This window comes from Corvus moneduloides, chromosome 6 (assembly GCF_009650955.1).
Source record: "Corvus moneduloides isolate bCorMon1 chromosome 6, bCorMon1.pri, whole genome shotgun sequence".
Lineage (NCBI taxonomy): Eukaryota > Metazoa > Chordata > Aves > Passeriformes > Corvidae > Corvus > Corvus moneduloides.
The window spans coordinates 49,739,483-49,763,177 of record NC_045481.1 but is presented as its reverse complement, the minus strand read 5'-3'; the positions used below and the strand labels follow the sequence as shown (position 1 = coordinate 49,763,177).

The window sequence follows — 23,695 nt, the reverse complement described above, 5'->3', positions numbered from 1 at the left end:
TAATTAATAAGCAGAGATAAACAGTTTGTTACTTTGAAAGTGCTCCCAACCTTGTCTGAAACCTCACAGTTTATCAATTCAAAGACAGTCTCATAACACGCCAACTCAGTAAGCCTCACTTAAATGCAGAATGACATTTATAGGATTTCTGATATCCTTCCAAAACTCTAGGACACTGAGTAATTCCATATGGTCATTTAGCACTGCCCATCATCAGAAAGGAAGGGTTAACATCCTTTGGGAAAAATTACTCTCATTGTTTTAACACCTCAGGTTTCTGAATACTAAAACCAACCTTCAGAACTTGTAAAAAACCCAAAATTCCTGGAACCATGCAAATGATTTTGGCCTGCAGCATCTTGTTCACTTTTATTTATGGTCATTACCTTCTAGCAAGCTCATGAAATCACCAAAGTGCATTTTGAAGCACATCTACAGCTTAATGGGAAAATTGTGCATTTATTTCAGACTATATTTAACAAGCTGACCCCTTTGGTGCAACAAGTTGAGATATTGGCTAACCATGGGAAGCCTTCTGTAACTAAAATGTCTCCGTCTTCCTCTTTCTCCTCTTGGCTCCTTCAAAACTTTGATTGCTGGATTGTGCTTCCATTTAAAGGCAAAATTAGGAAGAGGACTCTGTTCCCTCTCAGAGGGCTTCTTGCATTTACACTCCTGCTGTATCCCTTGCTCAGCACATTTTTTCTTGCCTACATAGTTTCTTTGCTGTTGAAGTTTTCACAACTGCTATAACACTTAATCAGCTATATTTCACAAACTCTCAGTGTCTGTACATTTTATTAGATCTGATCTGCACCTTGCAGTCAACTTCATAAAAACCCCATATGGCAAGTTTATATAGAGGCAGAATTTAGTTTTTAAAGCAGTTCTTTTGGCTGAGCCAGCTGGAAAAGGAATAAACTTCTCCCTATTCTTATTTACACCTGGGTTGCTCCAACCTGCACACTTCTGCTGCTTCCTGTGCACTAGCTGGGGAGCTAACTGGATGTCTTCCTGAGCCAGTTCAAATCATTGGGATAAGAAAATCAGCCCAGGAAAAAAATAATAGGCCAAATGAACCAAAAATGTGGCCAGTCAGTGTCAGAGATATAAAGCAAAGGAGAAAATGGGAGCAGGGGTGCCAAGGAATGTGAAAGAAGGAAGATTTTTAAAATCTGTATCAAGTGCAAAACTCTGAACAATTATAGTACATCAGCAATTATGTTCAGATAAAGAGACATTTAACTGCTATTTTACCTATTTGCACCCTAAAGGGATTTTAAAGCCCTAATTTATTACTTATCCCATACCAATTCAAATAGGCTACAGCAGCATTTTATACTACAAATAGTCTATAACTAAAAATGAGTTTGTCTTCCAGATTATTTAGAGTCTTACAAGTTCAGATTTTCAGTGCTGTCCTACATGTGCATCTGGCCAATACTGCTGATTTCTGCAGCTAATACCACTTTTTACTGTATGTAAAATACATGTTTTTTTCCACAACTACGTTTGACAAATCATGGTTGTCTAGCAATGAGATTTTGGTACAGCAATGACTCCCATCAAAATATTATATAATAGACTAGGAGGGAGAGTGAGATGAACATTCTCATCCTTTCTTCCAATACTCCCTTGAGAGAAAAGGAGGACAAACATATATACATAAAGATCACACACTTGCTGATAGTACCAAGACGTTTGCCAAAGGCTCAGATGCATTATCAGGCCATTATGGCTTACAAAGTCACTGAACATACCTGTGTTTACGCTACAAGAGGTGTCAACACACACTTACCAGCCTGCAGGAAACACAGAAATACCTGAACACTTCCTGAACCTTTCACTTATGAGGCAAATAACCTTGTTTGAGAAGTTGATGCAAATAATTAGATGTTTTGTTTTCAGAAATGGCTTTGGGAATATTCAGTGTCCCACCTTCCTGACAACTTCAGGGTAACACCAATTCTTAAAAGTGGCTCTAACCAGTAAAAGGCTGAGCAAAAAGCTGCTTTTTAAAAGCCTAAAGACTCTGGACTCACACAATCCTAATGTCAGGAGTGGGCTTTTTGCTACAATGGGCCCTATGACTTCTAGAGCTTTTTAAATAACACGTTTGGTGCATCTCTGAATGTGTTATGTCAGCAGCTACTCTCAATACTGGAACTGCTAATCCTAATATTGCAATGTGGAAGGTGCTACCAGCAAATTATAAAGGTTATCATTCTGTCAGTCTCTTCTTCAGTGTGAAATGATTAACACTCAGAGAAAACCGTGTCATAGGAACATTCTGGGGTGGCCATAAATATTGATACTGGAGTTATAAATAAACATGAAGAGCATGACAGAATTTAAGACGATGTCATGCTCTGACTAACTCCAGCACTAACTAGAGCAGTTAATACTGCCTGTGACACCCATGTGATCTGAGTTACAGCTCCATGGTGGGTTATATCTGTCACAAAGGACCTGAGGAACAGAACAAGTAGTATATCTCTTCGCCTTCTGTTTCACAAAGATTATTTCTGTTTGAAAGATACAGTTGACTCATTACAACATCTCCTCAATCTAAACTATTTAAGATGTAGATGGGTAAGAGGTGGGTAAAAGACACCCTCCACTGTACTCACACCTTATATTGCTTGTCTGATTCTGCCCCACTGTGTGGCAACTCTTTTCCAGTGCCCTCAAACTCAGCAGCACACCAAGCGCAAACACTGTTTCCCCCAACTTATCTTTACCTTCCTATGACACCATTTTAGAAAGCTTGTTTCTCACACCTATGAGGTTCACAGATGCAAACACTAAGGCAAGGTTCTCTTCTTTTGACTCATTACAAGCAGGGATATAACATTCCTAGTAGTAGAGCTGGTGTATTTCTTTCCAAAATAGACTGAGTTGGCTAGGTAAGTGAACACCCATGGGAGCCTTCCTGAACATCCCAGTCTGCTTCCAGGTAGCTGGGATTGAAACCCTTCATTAGAAAGACATTTCATCTAACCCAGCAAAAGCAATTTTCAAACATAAATGTAGTTAGACACCATAAAAAACAATGTGCATTAATCAGGTCAAAACATAAGGAAAAGCCTCTTGGAGACATTTTAGCAAATCTAGAATACATCCTTAAGTGTCACTTGTGGACTACCACCATCAGTGATTATTGCTGTTCGGGGATGCCAAATTAGTGTAAATGACAACAGTGAGGTTACTGCTTAGCTAGTGAGTGAGGATACCAGGCTGGATGAAGCTCTTCTTAGGGTCTATAAGGACCAGACCTGAACTTCTGTTTTCAAAGAGAAGCAGTAGCTGGCACTTCTACAGGAAAATTAAATAGGACAATCTGTAAATTATAATCAAATCACAATTTCATCTGAAACGGTGTCCCAAACAAATTATTGAAAAGCAGAGCTCAAGACCTTCCACAGTACTTTGCTGCAACATAGCCCTATAGTCTTAATTTTCCCATTTCCTGCTAGAACTGGTTTCCACTGAACCTACTTGCTATAATAAAGTTTCCAAATATTAGGATAAGGATTGCAAAATGGACAAACAGTTAATTTTAGCCTGAGGCCTTTGTTAAATTTTCTGCACTGCAGCTGATGGACTTCAATATTTACAGTGGACCTAATCCAAAGTGTACTTGAATGAATGGGTATATTTCCATTAGTGTCAACAGACTTTATTTCTAAAGTCTTATATCAGACACTTAGTGAGCTGCAGGAATAAACTGATCTATCTCATAGAAATCCAGCCTGAGTGACCTCACCTTATAATGAAAAGATGCTTCCTGAGTTACTTTTTTTTTTGGTTGTTAATCAAGAAATATGTCTGCTTCTTCTCGGAGAGCACTCATTTAAACAGCATGCTTTAAAAATGTATTTCAGTTGATAAAACTAACCTCCCCAAAGGCACTAGTGGAAATTCTTGGTTGCAGTTAAATTACTTGGCATTTTATGATGATGACAAAACTCTGCTTTAATCCTCTTAGACATCCCTCATTTTTGGAAATGAAAAGCCAAGCCTATTAAAAACACACTTTTCCTTTCTGGAAAGCACTCAATCACATACTTGATTCAATCTCTACTCAAGACTGTACCTAAATTCCTTATGATATAAATGGAATTCTGGATATGCTTCACTGTTATCTTGAATGTTATTTTCCAGAATGCAAGGCTGACTAGATGCATGGGTCACATATTTTGCCCCCAAAAGAATCACAGAATGGGTCAGGCTGGAAGGGACCACAGTCCTGGCCCAACCTCCCTGCTCAAGCAGGGCCATCCCAGAGCACATTGCACAGGATTGCATCCAGACTGTTCTTGAGTATCTCCAGTGAGGGAGACTCCACAACCTCTCTGGGCAACCTGGTCCTGTGCTCAGTCACCCACACTTTAAAGTTCTTCCTCATGCTCAGGTGGAACCTCCTGTGCATCAGTTTCCGCCCATTGCCTCTTGTGCTATTGCTTGGCACCACCAAGCAGAGCCAGGCTCCAACCTCTTGACACCCTCCCTTTGGATATTTGCATACATTGCTGAGATCCCCTCCCAGTCACTTCTTCTCGAGGCTGAACAAGCCCAGCTCCCTCAGCCCATCCTTGCAAGAGATGCTCCAATCCCTTAGTCACCTTTGTTGCCCTGCACTGGACGCACTTCACCACAGTATAAAAGTGGGGATCAGGGAGTACATTCCCACTGTCACTTCCAGCATTCACAAACACAGTGCAGAGTGGCTTTCCTTGCTGAGGACAAACAATACAGAGTCACAGGATCACTTCCTCGACTCCTCTCTTTTGATGACATTTTGACAGTACCTGTGGGCGGATGGTGTTATTTCCTTTTCCGACGTTGTGAACAATCCCGGAGATGCAGAGTGGCCCGGCGAATCCGAGCAAGTCAGCCAGAATACGGAATGTGCTGCTGAGAAGTAAGGGTCTTCCAAAAGCACAGCAGAGAGCACGCCAAATGGATCTGGATCCTTGGGGAGATGATGATCTTTTGTTCTGGGCAGAATTAAATTAAAATTAGTAAGAATTATGTCATAAATTAGCCTCAGGTCTGATAAATCATTGGTATTTTTATCACTGCTTTAATTCATGGACAACCATTTGTAATCTCTCAGCTAGAAAAGCAGAGGAACTACAACTATTGTTTCATTTCTTTTTATAGTGTCAGAACAAAGCATTAATTTGCACATCCCCCCACTTCACAGAAAGAACCATGATTTCTCTCCTATCGTTAATAGCAAGTGTTGTTTGTGGCCTGCTAAGGGAGGAAAAAAAGAAGAGGGAGGGAAGTGACAGTTTTTTGTTCTCTAGTGAACACAGAGACTGGAAACCTACACTTTTTAGCCAGGATGCAAACAAATTCCCTTACAATCCTGAACATGCTCAGCTCCCACTGAGGAGTGAAAATTAATTTGAGCTGAGGTAGTTTCAGCCCTGAACTCTCTTATGGACAAACTCAAATAACATGGAAAAAAAAAAAAATAGCCCTGTAAGGCCTCATTAATACTGACTCTGTAATTGAATGTTTCCAAGGTCTTATTAGGAAGAATAATGGTGTTCAGTGAACACAGTCTCTGCTTACTTTACACATCAAAACAGAGGCCATATGCATTTGACACACATTTGACCAATAATGTGTTTGACATGCACATTTGGTTAGAGAAATTCCATTATTGTACGAGGTACAACTGAGTATGTGGTCTCTTGGTGTACGGGCAGCTATGCTAATGGATACTTCATTTGCATAATATCTGTTTGTATCACTTTGTATCGTGCTTATATGATAAAAGCTAATGAAAAACACAAGCCCTGAGTAAGCAGACAGACAGATTCCATGCTTTGCATACCTTCTGTGCTTCAAAGGCCTCATTAAGGCGAATGTAATTGGTCAGAGCTCTCATAGCAATGGGAAGCTTGCCTATAGTTTTCAAGTCTATTGGTTTTTTATGGGCAGTCTTGATGAATGTGTTCATCCACCAGTATGTTCCTTTGGATAACAGATTCACAAAGGGCTGCAAGAATCGGACACCGAGATCCTGGAGATCCTCAGGAGGTTTAACTTCTTTAGGAGTTTTGAAGAAAACATACCTCTGAAATCCAGAAAAATGCCAGCAGAATCACAGTAAATGCAAAGAAAATGAAAGTGGACAAAGCATAGATAAGAACATCGCAGATAACCAATGAATCAGTCTTGATTTCTCAAAAGACATTCAAATTCAACTAATACAGCAATCCAGTTTCCCTGGGTACTGAGGAAAGTCAGAGGCATCCAGTCTAGAAATAAATAATTCTTATAATTTACTATGACTTTGCTTATGGTGCAAAAATTTGCATACTTGTAGGAAAAAAACCCCACCTTACAGAATCAGAATCATCACAGTTGGAAGAGACCTTCAAGATCATCCAGTTGAACCACCAAACCAACACCACCATAATTACCCCTACACCATATCACCCAGTGCTACATCCAGACACCTCTGGAGCTCTTCCAGAGGTGGTGACTCCACCATCTCCCTGGGAATTTATTCCAGTGCCTGACCATTGTTTCAGTGAAAAAGTTTTCTAAAAACTAATCTGAACCTCCATGGTACAACTTAAAGCCATTTCCTCTTGTCCTTTCACTTGAGACATGTCAGAAGAGACTGCCCCCCTCAATTATTTAAACAGTACAGCCCCAGCACTGCTTTGAGTTCCAGGCAGCACAAGATGGGAGACAGGAGCTTAGGCACAGTCCTGAGGTTATCACTGGGATTCATCTCCCACTCCACACTGCCTCACATTTGTTAGCTCAGCACATGGAGCTACTGGTGCTGAAGCAAGAAAATTTGCATGAGAATATTTCTTTCCCTCCTAAAGTTAACTTTTGCACACAGTTGGTGCGTGCCACCTGAAGGGAACTTTGGCATTTATGTATCCAGCAGTCTCCAAAGTCTCAATTTAGATTATGACTGCAGACACTGCAGAGGGGGGGGAAAAAATATAGCTGGGAGGAACCCCAGTAGCCCAAATAAATCACTTATTGTGATTGTCTCCTGGAAAATGAGAGATGTTGTTCGTGTGTCTACGATATTCTCTGATAGAGCAGACAATTCCTTTCTACCAGTCTTCCCTTGCATCAGAAACACTTGGCTGTCATGGCTGAAACAGAGTCATTTAAAAATTTGCAACAAACTTGAACAGATGAAATTGATCTTAAATTAACAACAGAGTCTGGCATTTTTTGAAATTACAGATTCATCTGGCCTAGTAAAATAGCATTAACCTTTGATTGTCAAATGGATTTCTAACTGGTTTTTCTTTCTTCTTTAGCAATGCATTTTACACCAAGAACCCAGAAAAGGGAATAAAACAACCAATAAAAACCACAGAAGGGGACTTTTATGATAGTTACTTACCCTCACCCTAATGACATTAATTTCTACAGCTAGTAGCATTCCATAAAGAACAACCAAGAGTCCTGTGAGGCAAAATCGAAGCTGAGAAAATCCAACCCCATTATCACAGAACTTTACAAATTTGATGGTTTTAGTTATGAAAGCTAAAGTCCAGTAGAACAGCAATGCTGTGGAGAAAAAACCAAACAAATTAATCAGCTCCATAGTTGCAAAAGCATACAATGGCACTATAAAATATAATTAAGAAAGAATGCAACAAAATATATAAAACCAGAGAGTGGCCTTTCTCATCTCAAACAGAAGCCTAACTCAATTCCACAAATATTAAAATATTAAGATAATATTAGTTCTAAATGCCTTTTCTATTAGATTTAGTGATATTTGAAAAGTTTCACAAAGTCTGCTGAAGGAAATTGAAGGAAATTTCCATCTGCTGTAAACATGTGTCCACATGATCAGCTCAAAGGAGGGTGTTGCTCCAAAAGTGAAGGTGCCTGTGAATGATGTTCTTCAGACTTGGTTAATGTTACAAGACTGCTACAAATGTGGCTTGAAGGCAAATTCCCTGCAAATATCTGGGATGTGTCAGGAACAGATATTAAAATACTTATCCAAACTGGTGCCGCACTCTTGTTCAACACAAATTCCATCTATGTAATTCACAGTGTAGGTAAAACAGTCACATCAAGGAAGGATACTCCGGCATTCACGGAATACAATTTTTACTTTTTAGTGTTCTACCAAACCTCTTGTCTAAAAGTGCTCGTGCTACCATTGGCTATAGATAAATAATCCCTGGGATAAGCTCTGGTGATTTGGAAGCACTCTCCATACCATTCATCACACCCTAAGCCAGCTCCTGTTCCCTATTTTTAAGGAAATTCCTCCCAGGGTTATATTCTTTTAAATGAATCTTTCATTGCTGCTGCATCTGCCATGGTGCAACAGATGGAATGAGCTCTAACTGCCAAGAAAAGCTTGGATGTGCTTTCCAAGTGTCTTGCCGGAACATCAGAGAGAGACTTCAACCAAGGCATTAGCAACTGTAAGTCTAGCTTAAATATGGATAATCATCAGGAAGTTGCATAAATTTCAAAGAATTGGTCGTGTTCCAGCTACCCTGAGGCACCGGAAAGCTCTCTGGAGATGTACTCTGGGGCTACCCTTTCCAAGCAAAGCTAAATTCAACGCGGAGAATCCATGTGAGATTTGGGACTGCCAGTCCTGCTTCTACAGAAATCAAGTTAAAGCCTCTCCTTTAAACGAGGACAGTAAATGGAACAGTACAGGAACACCGTGCATTAGGACATTTGCCAAGGGAGCCTCTCTTCCTCTAAAATTAACAGGCCAGTTCATAAGAAGAAAACAGAGTGGTCAGGTATTTGCACACTGTACTTCAGTGGTTGATGCAGTTGCAGAGAAGGTTTAAAAGATGTACTTACCAAATTTTTCTTATAAAACTTCAGGTTTTTTATGTGAGGTTTCCTACCATCTTCCCAACTTAGATTGTTTCTCATCCTGTTTCAGACTGCTTCCTTTCTTTGAGGCACTGTTCCTCCCTATTTGCAATACTTCTGACTATAAAGTCTCACTTCACCCAAGAATTACATTCCATGCTGTTCTACTCTTAACCACCTTGATCTGTTAATCCTTGTTTTGTCTAATTCTTCTAACAGCAGGCTGAGAACACATCCCTCTTGGAATAAAAGGGACTTAAACGTTGCACACTGAAAATATCCACCAGTAGAGGACTTCCAAAAAAACAACCAAGCCCACAGGCATTTGAGTATGGCTTGGAATTATAAATAAGAAGTAGCAGAGCCATTCTCCTATTTACGGTTTAAATAAGGGTTAATATGACCTTTTATTATTATTAACATTAATTTATCTTTTATCTAAGAAGTATTAAAAAGTGCCAAACAATATTCTCAGGTGATATGTGGCCACTTGCTGTCACACTTCCTTAGAAGCAGTAAAGGAGTAAACTTGAATTTACTTAGCTGGTCATTTTTTAACACAGGTGTATCTAATCTGATCTGGACAATGCTCACAGGCCACTCAAGGCTCCTTGGAACATACAATTATGGCTCTATTCTTTACAGATGATGTTTTCATCATCTGGCTGATGACTGACTACATCTCGGCTGAGAGTTTTTAGAAATTATTTCTGAGAACTTCCACTGGTCTGAACTGTGAAGTGATCAGACCACAGAGGCATGCTTGCATTTACTGGATTGCTTTAGACCTACTCTAGATGCCTAAATGACCTCGGTTTTTCTTGGACCATGTAAGATACCTCAACCCACAACACCAGGGGGTAGATTCCTTCCTGGGCGACACCTCTGAAAAAAAGGCAACATGCAACTCAAACTCTTCTACACCTTTATTGAATGAAGCCAAATCTAAAAAGCCACACACTTAACTGGATGGGATTTATTAATTAACCTCTGCCTGTTTGGAGAGAATTTTTTGTGCTAAGCAATATGCGTTATTTTTATGCAGGAAGTTCCATCTTAGAGAATAAACTAATTCCAAGGGAAACAACTACAATGTAAAGGGAGCAGAATTTTGAAGTAGAAAAACAGATCCCTGTGTAGTAGTAGTAAGGCAGCCATATGATTAAGATTGGTTAAAAAAGAGGACAGCTTTCTTAAATACACTACCATCCATTTCAGATTAAAAACTCAAAGTCTGGTTGTTATTTCAAAATTTTCTCCTACTACTAATTTTTGAGGTTTTTTATCTATAAAACAAAGAAATTAACTTAAAAAATAGTGGAATTAGATGCTATCATTCAATTGCATATTTTGAATGTTGAGAAAGAAAGCAGGTTTTCCAATTCAGTATGAAAACTATTCTTAAATGAGTCCTGCTAAACTGTACAAATGTTATGCTTCCCTGAGGTGCAAAGAGCATCAAAATCACCATTATTATGAGAGTGCCCTGGTAAAGAGCATAGGAACAGTTACATTTGTTGAAATATAATCAATTACAGACCAAAATCATATGGAGAAAAACATATTCAGACCAGATCAAGGTGTTCCGATAGTTGGGACACTCAACTGCATCCGTGGACTCAATCATTAGCTTCAGTGAATAAATATTCCAAACCTTGTCAACTTTTTTTGGTAAGAAATACTGACTACTTCAAAATAGCCAAGTGCCTGGGCTAAAGCTGAAAGGCAGGCTCAGTAGAGGAACTTTGAGCCCCCCTTTTGCATATCCCAAGGAAACACACTAATCCCCATGTCTGTCATGGCATCTGCCTCTTGTTTATGAAGAGCTACAAATGGTTTTGGTTTCTTTAAGGCACAGAGTGAAAAGGATCTTTAAAAAAAGAACACACCTCAAAATTTCAAAAGAGTGGAAAATTTCACCCTGTTCAGAATTAATGAACAGACCTTTAAGGGTCCACTGCACTGCATCAGTGAGAGTTCCCCTGCTGGGTGTAATAGATTTTGGATAAGGCTCTGTTAGCCTTTGTTTTAAACAGCTACCATTCTTTGCAGCTGTGAGCATTTACCCTGCAGCTGAGGCAGATGATGCCCTGCAGTTTGCTGGAAATTCACTGATGCTCAGAAGCAGCAAGATGTCACATCAGCTCTTCTACTTTACTCTGTGTGTGTACATGTGCAATATTAGATCTCTTCCACACAAGCCCTGTTTCCCATACACTCAGCAAAAAGTTTATCACCAACTTTAGCTTTGCCTCGTGGTTCTCATTTACCTCATAAAATGAGGCTCCAAAGCTGCTTCATGGCCACACTGCACTCTAGTGGGTTGATGTCAGCGTCTCTGTCGACAAACAGGATGGGGAGCCTGGACAGCTGATTTAGCTGAATCCTAAATCCTTTTGCTTTGTTTTCTGAAGCCTGCTTTTATTTCTCACACCTAAAATCCTTTCCACCTTTTGTGTTTCCCCACAGGTTGATAGCTGAGTAAAGGCATAACTTAACTATCCATACTGGGCTCATTTGCATAAAGTGCTCATTGCCTCATCCCAGATGTCAGTACAGAGTAGTTGCAATTAAGATTGAAAGATGACAATCCTCACAGTTTGTGCAGTTAAGAGCAAAGGATAGAGACTTCCAGAAACATCTGTCTTAAGACAAATAAAAGAAAAACAAAAGAAAAAGTAAAATAAAAATCAAAGACCATCAGCTTGTGAAGACTTTGGATTAAAATTCAAATCAGACAAACTAAGTGGGAAAGACTGTGATGATATAATTTTCTTTTTTGCCTAAGAGCTATTAAGATCAGATTTTCTGAGGGAGTCTGTCCCCTGGAAATTTTTGCAAAATTAAAATTCATCCATAATACTTAAGTAAGTGCTGGTATTCACTGGTACAACTATTTAGTATTCAACGATTGTCCAGAGTTTATCCAGCATCAGCACTCTAAACACTGAAAAACATTATCATAAAAAAGAAATCTCCACTGAGCAGGAATTATGCAAAAATGGGTAATCAACTATCAGCTGTAACTTTGCGCTACCCTTCTCGAAGACTTAACAGCAGGAATGTGGTAGTGACACTAAACTATTTAACACTGCATTATACATCAGAAATAACAACAAAAAGCCCAAACGACAAAACAACCACAAAAACAAAACCGCAAAAACCACTGCCTGCTTTACAGGCAATTGTAACAGTCTAGCAATGCTTCCTGAAGCGTAATGCCTTCCTGTGAGAAGGCATTAAAAGACTGTTGACTTACTTAAAAAGCAACTAAATGACCTTGCCTGTTCATAAAGGATAAAGAAGATCCTACTTAAAAGAAGGGTACAAGAAGAAAAGCAGTCCCAAATGAGAAGACATAAAGGTTGCTAAGCCTGGATAGAAGTCTAAGTCTTCAGAAAGGAATTTTTTTTACAAGAGGAACAGCCTTCTTCTGCAGAAGAGGATTCTCTCTCACCACAACACGCAGTTCAAAATAATCTTCAGTATTTAAAACTTTCTCAAATCTAGTTATTACTGACTTTTCCCCACCTGACAAAAACGAGACCAAAGCTTTAAAACACTGAGCTACCATGGCACAAGACAAACTTTAGCAGGATCTATTGATACAGAAGTCCAGCTCAAACAAAATTTGATGAGCCAGAACCATCAAAGAAATAACAGGTAACAGGATGTGTCTAAGCATGTAGACATCCCCAGCCTGCAGTCTGCTTAAACAGAAGAGAACACATCACCAACTTCATGACTGTCAGCAGCAGTGGATCTTCTATAGCTACAGTTTATTCATTATCTTGCAAAATACAGAATAGACTAGGTAGTTCTCATACATAGCATTTTTCATTCAAAAGGTCTTAAAGCAGTTTTCAAAGGGAGTTTTAGGAACATGAAGCACAAGCAAGCAGGCAGAGTAATATATTCACAACTGAAAGTCAGGGATGTCATTCCTTAACTCCTTGCATATTTCAACAGACCATGCACACGAAGATTTCTTCACTCTTACATCATGCTTACACACAACATGCTGACAAGCAGGGGGTTTGGATTTAGAGTTAACAATTTCCCAGGCTACTTTTCCCACAGAAGCAGCTTTTCCTAGAGAAGCCTTTGGCTCACTGGATCCCCGAGAACACTACACAGAATATTATTAGAAGTTAAAAGCATTAAAAATAATGAACTGTTTGAGCATACATAGAGGGGTAGCTTTGGTTGTACAGGACTGCAGTGACCTGTCACCGAGGGAGCAGACACACAGCACCACAGTCAGACTTCCAGGTTCGTAGGTTTTGAGACATACCTATTAACAGCTTGGGGAAATTGGATGTTTCAATATTGTGGTAATAGACAACTGATGTGATGGCTGCCAGGAACGCCATCCCAGCCGGCATGTACAGGTGTAAATGGCGGGATTCGGAAACCCTTCGAAAGAAAAAACATCTGTTAGAGTCACCTCTCACCTATTTAAATGTTTCCCTTTTAATTCATTAATTGTACCCTGTACCCGGCTCTGATTTAAGATTTTCTAGAATGAGTTATGGATGCAAACCTCTCCAAGTTTTAATTGAATTTATGCTCCTAAATCACACAGGTGGATTTCAAATTCCTCCCCTGTGCTTAACATGAAAGGTGTGTACTCCTATTTCCTACTGAAACCAATTGGAATATTGTTTAAATTAGGACAAGCAGCTCATCTCCAAAATGAGAGAAGTTAATTTAAGCTAAACTAGTTTGGGAGCTGTCCATCAACATATGCAGATAAGACCAACTGACAGCACAGTTCAAGATTTTCTACAGAAGCATTTTGTGGAAGTGTTTCATTTTTTTCAGTTTGGGAGAAGGAACAGCACCATAGCACAGGAATTACTTACAGTGAGGTCTGTCTTCATGACTGCAAGCCACCAAAAAAACCCCTATAAGAGAATCATACACCCTGATGTTTTGTCCTCTAAAGCAAAACTGTGCTGATGCTTTGCTTCAGGTAGTAGCAGAAGGGGTCCTGCCAAATACAGCCCTTTGGGGCAATGTTGTTGGTTTGTGCAGCATTCAACAGTAACATGATTTCCCCTCTCTTTCCTCCTAGTTACTTTCTCTTCCTTCCCTCTCCCCTTTTCTTTCTTTCACAAAAAGAATTGGGTGCCCTATGCTATCAAGACATACAACTTCCTCTGTCTCCCAACCAGCTTCAGGAGAAGAGGCACCAAGATGACGACTTCAGGACACAAACATTTAGGGAAATTCACACCTTGTCCTCTGAATGGATTTCTTCTTTCTGCATCAAACACTAATTCTGTGGAGCTTGGAGAGATAAAAAGAACTGTGCTGGGAGGGAGATGGGAGATCATCACAGGACATCACATTTGTGAGAGCAGAACTTCCCAAATGTCTAGCAGAACCATAGGAGCTCAGGACAACCATTTCTTGCATCTCTGCTCTAGAAAGGAGAGCTCTCCCTCAATGAAGATTGTGGTGAACTCTGGCTGAAGCCATGCTGACAGTCTGTGACATGAGCACTCAATTCCTCTTGCTGACAATAGCTGGATGTCAATACAGCAAAATGAGAAAGGATTCTCTGAAATTCCTAGTAAAGCCAGGAGGTTTTGTACATCAGGGCTGAATTCTCAGCAAGGACAAAAAAAAGCAACAGGAACAGATTTCTTCAGACAGCCTAAGCTTCAGTAGGTAACACGGCAGCAGTGGGAGGCTTTCTAAAATCTATTTATTTCACAGTTGCTGGAATTCCCCTATATAACTGTACCTCCAATAGGCTGCTTCCATTGCTGAGATGCCAAAGCCTTGAGCACCCAGTTGCTGTCAAAAGGACTCACCAGCATGATCCATTTTGGTTCTTAGAAAGCTGATGAGTCTCAAAACTCTCTTCTATTCACTGGAGGCCTCGCCAGCCTGCTGAATGCTCGGGAAGCATGACTGTGGGCTGGCACTCCCCCAGTAGAGCTCCGAGATTTGTCTCATCAGGTGACACCTATTACTTAACAGCAGTGTTCTGAGTCAAGTTAAATAGCAAATAAACATAATGAGAGGCATTGCTAAAGAGCAAAATAAGGGAGAAAACTCAAAGCAGGAGATTCTGCTCCGAGCATCCCACACCCTGATAACTCTGAATAAGCAAGAGAAAAAATCCTTTTAAAAAAAACTGGCACCGAGAAACATCCTATTTATATGTGTTTAAGAGAAGTTAAAATAATAGTGATGATATAATTTTCTACACCAGAAGACTGCAGTGCTTTTCACACTGGTTGGTGGATACTTGTTATATAGATGGCTAATCAAGGAGGTTTTGTTCTATTTAATGAGGAGCTTCGATTTCATAATCCTTGGGTTCAAATTCATAATCATTATGAAAAATCATGCCTCTCTTCAGAGGAAGAGATCATATTCATTATTATACATAATTAGCTTTTTTCATAACACATCACTCTCCTGTATCACTTGTTTCACTTGGAATAATTTTTTTCCACAGATTTCTGTTTAGAGACATCCTAAGCTGAATAACAGATGATGGATCATGCTCACATAATGCGAGCTGCTCTGCTCCAGGTAACAGAGGAGATACAGTGCACAATCACCAGAAGAAACTCTGTGGGGTGTGACATAAGGCCAGGAAGATTCATTCCTTTTATTTAGATGAAGAGAACTCAGTTTGGGGGGGAATGGTGTGACCTACTGTGCACATGGGAGTTCCTCCTCAGTAAGGACTGTGGGACTGGGTCCTTGGACATAAAACACATCACGAAAATGTCACCATCTGCTTGACTCATTAGGATTTATCTATGATTACTCTTTGGAAAGATAGTTCATTAAGCTGAACTAAAAATGATTAAGGTCAGTTGTGTGTGTGTACATCACTTGGCAAGGTCTGTGGAATTTCTGATACAAGGTTGGTAGGTTAATCACTAACAAAACAGATTATATGTTCATTACCACAAGGAATGTGATTTAGATGAGAATTTAGACAGGGAGAAAATATCTACCCTGAAATGTTTAAACTGCTCAGTGCTACCAGGAGAAGGCAGACATATACACTTACCCATCAGACACTATGCCCTCTGCAATTTCACACACCAGCACAAACAAGAGGATAAAAGTCAATATCCAGCGTAAATTGTGACCAGGAAAATGAAGCCATGTGCTATGATGTATATGTACTTTGGAACTCTGACTTCCCCATCCTAAAAGAGAAAAGAGAATTATAGAGAGCTTTCTTAACAAAAGTGACACACAAAGTTCCTGCATACAAAAAACCCCAAAACACATATGTAACAACCTAGCATACCAACATTGACACAGCTGTGTTGTTAAACACACATGCATTTGAATATTATCAGGACTGTGTTCTCATTACCTCACTTCATATGGAATAAAATCAATAATGCAGACAGGACAAAGCCTTAAATTCCTATACTTCTAGCAACTTACTATCAAGCAATTACATGCACTAAGCATTTTCCAAATCTACTCACAGCTTAAATGAACAACAAATTAACATTTTGACAAACACACACAAACACTATAATAAATGCACTACTTCTTTTCCCTTCGATTCTTTTAAAGAGTTAGGAAAAAAAAAAAAAAAAGAGAAGGTGTGAAGCTTTATCTCGCTAAAAATTAACAATACTGAGAGATTCCAGACAAACGCAGAGGACTCGAAGCAGCTCTTCAGTTGACCCCGTTTCCACAGTCGTGCTAGCTGATTTTCCCTCACCGGACCCTTTACACAGGAGCGAGTGTTACCCCAGCCCGTGCCGTGGCTCTCCGCGGGCCGGCCCAGGCTGGAGAGAAAGGTACCCGGAGCAGTGACAGCCCCGTGCGCTGAACCACCGGGCCACCTACCGGCCCCGCCAGGCTTGTGACATCAAATCACACCCTCCGCAGGTACCGCAGGAGCCACTGCCGCCGGGCAGGACTCGTAATGAGGGGGGGCTGCCCGGCGGTGTGACCCCGCAGTAATTGCTGGGAGTAATGTTTCATAACGCAACACTTACTTGTCAGGTTTCCTGGGCTTTAAGAGCACATTTATTTCTGCTTCCCGCGCTGCCGGTCAAAACCGGCAAAGCAAATCCTGCGGTCTCCTCCAGCATCACCCATCCCTGCCCTGCCTGCGCAAGGGGTTTCACCTGCGGAGAGCCCCGCGGCTGCCCCGACGGACGGAGATGGGCCCCGCTGCCCGGGCGGACAGCGGGCGGTGCGGGGGCAGCCCGGGGAGAGGCGGCCACCGGAGCATCCCGCAGCTCGCACCGCATCCCAACACCCTCCGCAGCCTCCCCGCGCGGCACAGGGGACAGGGCCAGGCCGGGGGACACAGCAAGGGGAGGCCAGGCGGACGGGGGGAAACGCGGCACACACGCGGCCGCGCGGGGGAGGGAAACCCACGGCGACACAAAGCCGGGCGGGGGGACACGGCAAGGCACCACCGGGGGTGGAGGAGCAGAAGGAAAAGGCGGGGGAAATAGGAGAGGCACAGGCGGAAAGGGCAAGGAAGAGCCGCAGGCACCCACCGATGAAGAGGATGGGGAAGGTGATGAAGAGCAGGAAGACGTGCGGCACCACGTTGAGCGCGTCCACGAAGCAGCCGTTGTTGAGCACGCCGTGGTCCACGTTGTAGGCGGTGGAGTTGCCCTCATCGCCGCAGAACGCCAGGGCCATGGCGGGACCCTGCGCGCAGCCGGGCGCCGCCTCCGCCTCCGCGCACATCAGGCGGGGCCGGCGCGGCCGCGGCTCTGCCCGCACCTGCCGGGAGCGGCGGCGGCCCCGGCCGCGGCCCCGGCCCCGCGCTCCGCCCGCCCCAGAGCTGCCCCGCCCCGGCACCGCCCCCGCCCGCCCCGCCCCGCGCAGCGCAGCGCCTGCCGACAGCCCCGAGCGGGGCGCCGGGGGAGCGCTCGACGGGGCCGGGGGCGGGACGTCCCTTCACTGACGCGGCTGGGACCGATGCGAACGCACCGTGACAGCCCTCGGTACCCCAGAGCACCAGACCCCAGTGTCCCAGCTCTCGGGACTCGGTACTGAGCGCTTTATGCATCGTTAATATGACAGAACACTGAAAACCCGACACTACATTAGTGATGACAGAGGAATTATAGATTGCATAAAGTGTGTTCTTTCAACCTTTTCATCTTTGGCTTTTTTCTCCTCTATGATAAAGATATTATTAGATTGTCACGTATTCAGTCATACCCTCTTCCCAAAGGAGATTTCAACATCATGTCCTGAACAGCTGTTGTGTTTGTGCCTTACCTTTTTTTTACCCCTAAAATGAGTTAAACCCTAACTGTTTTTCCCCCTTCACCAAGACTGCAGCAGTCTCTGACAATCAGACCATTAATTTGAGTGGGCTTCAAATTACTCCCTAAGCATTTTTATGGACACCAAAATAATCTACAAATCAAACTTTCCAACCCCCCTTTTTTTTCTTGAGTAGAAGTTAGGCTCAGCTGACCCAAAGCCAAACAAAAACTCTGATCAAATACCTCCCTGCTAGGGGATAGTACTGGAAAGTAAAATGTGATGTGCATCAGAAATCTGCACCTGGCACACAATTCCCAGCACAGGCTCTGGTGTGTAGCCATGAAATACTCAACATAAAGATTCATAACCAAATCCTTTCCCTTGGAGCTCTTTTCATTCCTAGTCATGCTTCTCCATTGCTTTGCTGAGTATTTAGCACAACTTGCCACATCTTACAAAGAGAAATGCAAACAGATAATGCCCATATATCCAGGCTTCACTCTTCAAAATGCAAAAGCTACAAGTTGGGTAAATGCCTCTAAGGGAAATGACCCCATAAATGAAAAATTTCCTTCTTCTTCCTTCAATGTAACAGAGTACATTCAATTTCTAGGACAGACAGCTCCACTAATAGACCTGAAAACGACTTTTGTCATGCTGCTTTTATTGAACTTGCTGTCGGACAGGAGCAAAGAAAAAGCAATTCTCTGCATGGAACATTATTTCCTATATATGGTCTTTTGGAGCTACAGCAGTGTGGTTAAGAATAAAAATTAAAATACAAACCCCAAGCCAAATCCCGTGTATATGTATTCTCAAATGTGAAAGTTACACCCACACTGGAAAGACTATTATTATTTTAAGTTTTGGACACAATCCAGCATTCATTTGAGCTTCTGGTCAAGCTCAGCTCTGTTATCCTAATAGTTATTTAATAAACAGTATGAGCAGTTTACATGCAGATAATTTAAAAGTCATTTACATTCTAGCATTTCCTGAGTCCCCAAGTGACACAAGATCTCTGTGTTACACATGAACAAAGAGCAGCAATGAACTCTTGACAGTTTACACTCTGGAGGCTGAAATCATGGTTAAGATTTGAGGAAGAAATAACTGTGGCCAGAGAATTTAACAAAGAAATTAAAGTTTGCCAACATCTCCAAAGAAATCCAAGAACTGAGCTCACATCCCCAACCTCTGCATGTCTTCTGAACCTTTAGACAATCTTTCTTTACTACAAAGTGTCAATCATTACATTTAAAAAAACATGTATCTCATACAACAAAACATCACGAAACTCCATGATTTTGAATTTGAAATTTGTATTTTCAATGATTTTCAGACACAGGCTGGATTACATAATGTGGTGGCTTAAAATTAATGGTTTTGGTTTAGGTCCTATGACAGATCTGCACCTGTGACAGTGCTAAAGCTGAGTCAGAAATGTGTTGGCACCCTGAACAGAAAGATGATGGATTAAATGGGGAAGAATCTTCAATTATAATTAATAACAATGAAATACAGAAAAAACCCAGACTGACAGAAATCAAAACAGTCTGTAAACTGAAATTGGTAAGCTGAACATTCATAGCAATAAACAGGGACATGCACACACATACAAACTCTTTAAATAACTTACACTTCCAATAACAGTGTTCCAATTTTGTCCCTGCTGTTACAATGAAATCAAGTGAATAATGTGGATATATACTGTTTTTTCCTCACTAAAGCATCAAATAACAGTTTCTTTTTCACTGACAAATGGCGAAACAGCCATTCTTTGACTTCACAAAATAGTGCTAAGACGTAGTTTGATCCTTTTCTTAGGAAAGGCTTAGATGTGATTGGGGTATCAAAGGACTTCTTACCCAGACTCTCTCTGCTAATCCTGTGGGCTTTGGAGCAGGTCACAGAGGAACAAAACTGTAATTTCACAAAGCTTTGTGAAAGCAAAATTTCTTTTCAAAGTACAGAAAAGGCAAAGAGAATATGAGACTAACAGGTAGACAGCCATGTTTATCTGCATGGTGCAAATGCAACCTAATTTTCCACTGAAGTCCCTTTAGATCTTGTCTTACTCCTGACTGTTTCCATTTCACAAGAAGCGAGTTTCCTACTTCATTATTTCAGTGTATCTATTAGAAATGAGACATCAAGTTAGATGCTGGCAGCCACTAGCACATTCAGTAGGTGACTGGAAATATTTTGAAAGCATTTTGATTATGTAAAATTGACTTCCAGAGAGACAAGGGCAATATTCTTAACTCAAGGAAAAATCAGTTTTTATGCTTGCCTTGGAATTTGACTTTGTCTACAGGATGCAGACAGGTTTTGGTTTTGTAGTAAAGCACTGACACTTCGGAATTCAGTTGTTTTTAACAGATATTCATTTATGCGGGAGCTTTCATTTTTCTTTCCTACTTTTGTCATTTGTTTCTCGCTCCTCTTATTCAGCTGCTTCACACAGACCTCTCTTTCTCATCAGTGAAGTGCTCTCTTCCTAAAAATCATGGTTTGCTACTGTAGATCACTCTGCAGCTTTGTGCTTTTGTTTGCATCTAGAAACACAGATGCAAAAACCCCCAAAGTTTTGAAAGTTCTGAACAGCCACAGCCTATGTTCAAAGTTAGAATAGTTAGGCATATAAATTTAGACATCAAGCAGGAAAATTTCACTTTCCTGTGTATTTGAAAGTTATTAATGAGACCAATTATAAACAGGAAATCTTAGGGAAAAAAATGCTAATAAAGCAAATTCTCATTGTGATTTAGAGTTAGCTAAACAAGGTGCATTAAACTATGACTTCTGGTTCCTATCAAATTTTGCTCTTGGAAGAAGACAGGAAAAGCAGTATACATGTGGGAGGAAGCCACCAATCCCTTTCTGAAGCACGTTGGGAAAGGCTGAGGGGAAAAAATTGGAGAAAATCACCTCCAGAGAAAACGGTTATTTTATTCTTGTGGAATAAAGAACTCCATTCTATCATTTCATAGAAGACATCACTTAACAACAACAACAAAAATTCTTTGTAAAAATAGTCTAAGGTGGTGCTATTAAAATTCATGCAGAAAGCATAATCATAGAATCCTAGAACAGTTTGGGGATGGAAGGGACCTTAAAAATCATCCAGTTCCAACTCCCCTGCTATGAGCACCTTTCACCAGACCAGGTTGTCCAAAGATCCATCCAACCTGGCCTTGAGCACTGCCAGGGATGGGGGAGCCACAGTTTCCCTGGGCAACCTGTGCCAGTGCCTCACCATCCTCACAGTAAAGAATTTCTTCTTGATATCTAAACTAAACCTGCCCTCTTTCAGTTTAATAATAGTGCAGAGATTCACAGAAATAGCTGTTTTTCTCTAAATAAACCTTATTAATTTTTAATTACAGTGCCTCATTAAAAATGAAGAAAGAACTTATGAGTAAGCAGATCTATCTTTGAGTGGAAACAAAATACAAACTCTTTATTGGACAATTATCTTCAGGCAAACACTCAGACAAGTGTTTTAGATTGGAACAGCTTATCTTTAAGTGTGTTCAGAGATGTTGCGGCTTCAGCCACATCCATGACCTCTATCATTAAGTCATTTTATGAAGCACATTCTCCAACAGCCAATATAACATTCAGGCAATTATTCTTGCTTTGAACTAGCTCCTCATTTTAACAGTACCTTCCTGGTTCAATAGAGCCAGAGCAGTGCTTATTTGGCACCTGAAACCTGGTGAAAAACTCGCTTTTCTGTTCATTCACCCTCCGTTGCAGTGTTAAACAGACACTGACACATTTGGGGCTATCTGGCACAACTCAGGGTGAATTACCTGAAGGGCTGTAGGCTATTTCCCTTACCAGCCTGACCTAAGGATATGCCTGATGCTCCCCTGCCCTCCTGCATTACCAGGATTCATCACAACAGCGACAACAATTCTAAACCAATTTCCTATTCACTCCTGACTATCCTTGGGTGCAGATGAACTTTTACAACCTCTGCATGATCTCACTGATCACCTCATACCTTAGTTTCTTCTCCAGTATCTAAACAGTTAATGTTTTGAGTACTCCCTGTGTAGTACTTGTAGTACAAGTGTTGTGTTTTCCTCAGGGGAATAAGTTGAGTGCTGTGAACTAACCCGTGCCAATAAACAACTCGCGTGCTGGCTCCAGTGTGGTATTCTTCAGCAAATGTTATTTTAGTTACTGATTCAGTTAAGTGCTGTTATCATGCTTGCCTTGTATATGGGCTCTTGTATATAAAAGATTATTTTGCCTGTTTGTACTAAAAGAATTACACACACTAACAAATAACCATAACAAATATCCAGCATTAATTTCCAAAAAGATAACAGGGCCAAAAGTCACTGGCCTTTCTAGGAACCCTTTCAAAAACCAGAAATTAAACTAAAAACTAAGATTTGAATTGTTTTTCGAAGATTACTAGCAACAAACCAAAGATACCATCTTTCCTTTTCAGAATATAAAACAGTTTTCTGCTCAGGCATACAGAGTTTTAACTAGTTAATTTGTTTATTGACCACCAGGAATTGTTCCAGGCTACCCTCAATTTCTCCAGTGGGTAAAATTGACACAACAATTAGAGAGAAACAAAGCTATCAGTTCAGACTTGGATTTGGAAAGTGTTTATCTTGTGCTGCTATTTGACAAAATTATACAGAAAATTAACAAAAAGGGTGTTGTAGTTTAATGAAGTTTTGCACTTCAGAATTTTCTTCTATTTATTTTTAATAGGTTGCAATGTGGCATTTATTCTAGCTCTTAAAATAATGACAAAAAATCATATTATGGATTCATTAAAAAAAAAATCGTGAGTATGCACAAAAGGTTTGTTCCTGTATAGCAAATACTGTTAATTCCCTGTGTGATTTATATCATATACCTAATTAATTTTAAAAGGCCTATTTCAGGAGGCTTTCCTCTTGAGTTCAGCCCACATGCAGACTACACTTGGGATTTTCAGAGGCTCAGGGGAGTTAATCAATACCTATTGCAGAGGGGATGCTGCTCAGCACCGGTGTGCCGTGACCTTCCTAGACAGAGCGTCCTACAGAGAACAGCTCTTCCAGGAGAGATGGCAGACCTCCCTGGGCAGCAGGGGATTTCAGCAAGTGTAGCAACTTCTCTGCTGCAAGTGATTCCAGCCCTTGTGATTCAGTTCTGTGTGAAATTCCCCAAGGGGACAGAGAGACAGGAGCCTCGTATGGCAATTCCACAGAGGCAGCTTTTATTGTCTAGCAGCCCCCGTGAAGGGAAGGCCAGGGACAAAAACTCCCTAGTCAGGGGCAGAAACAGGGGCTTTTTATGGGAAAGGCAGGGGGTGGGGTAGAAACCAACCAGCCAACAGGGTACAGGCTACTACCACATAGAAACAAGGCATGCTGTGGGTGGTTCACTTTGCCACCATGACCTTGCAGGAAGGCTGCCTATCTCTAGGGAGAGTCTTTTTGGCATCAGGTATCTCTCCTCCAAGGGAGTGCAGAGGGCTCTCGTGCCAAGGGCTCACAGCCCTCCACAAACACCCATAAAAAATACAAAGAAAATTAATTTAATAGTTTAGTAATTGAACTTCCAGCCAGTAGTATTTTTTTCT

The 23,695-nt window shown here is 41.1% G+C and overlaps 1 protein-coding gene across 1 annotated transcript in view; it reads right to left on the bottom strand.

Annotated features, from left to right (window-relative positions):
* Positions 1 to 17,613, bottom strand: part of ABCC8 (ATP binding cassette subfamily C member 8) — a 74,075-nt gene extending 56,462 nt beyond the window's left edge. Inside the window, exons 1-6 of the mRNA XM_032111555.1 lie at positions 17,367 to 17,613; positions 15,899 to 16,040; positions 13,151 to 13,272; positions 7,400 to 7,566; positions 5,852 to 6,094; positions 4,812 to 5,000 (exon numbers count right to left, since the gene is read on the bottom strand). Coding sequence (XP_031967446.1) covers positions 4,812 to 5,000; positions 5,852 to 6,094; positions 7,400 to 7,566; positions 13,151 to 13,272; positions 15,899 to 16,040; positions 17,367 to 17,562 — 1,059 coding nt within the window. The 5' untranslated portion in view covers positions 17,563 to 17,613. The remainder of the gene's footprint in view (positions 1 to 4,811; positions 5,001 to 5,851; positions 6,095 to 7,399; positions 7,567 to 13,150; positions 13,273 to 15,898; positions 16,041 to 17,366) is intronic.
* Positions 17,614 to 23,695: the final 6,082 nt, after the last annotated feature.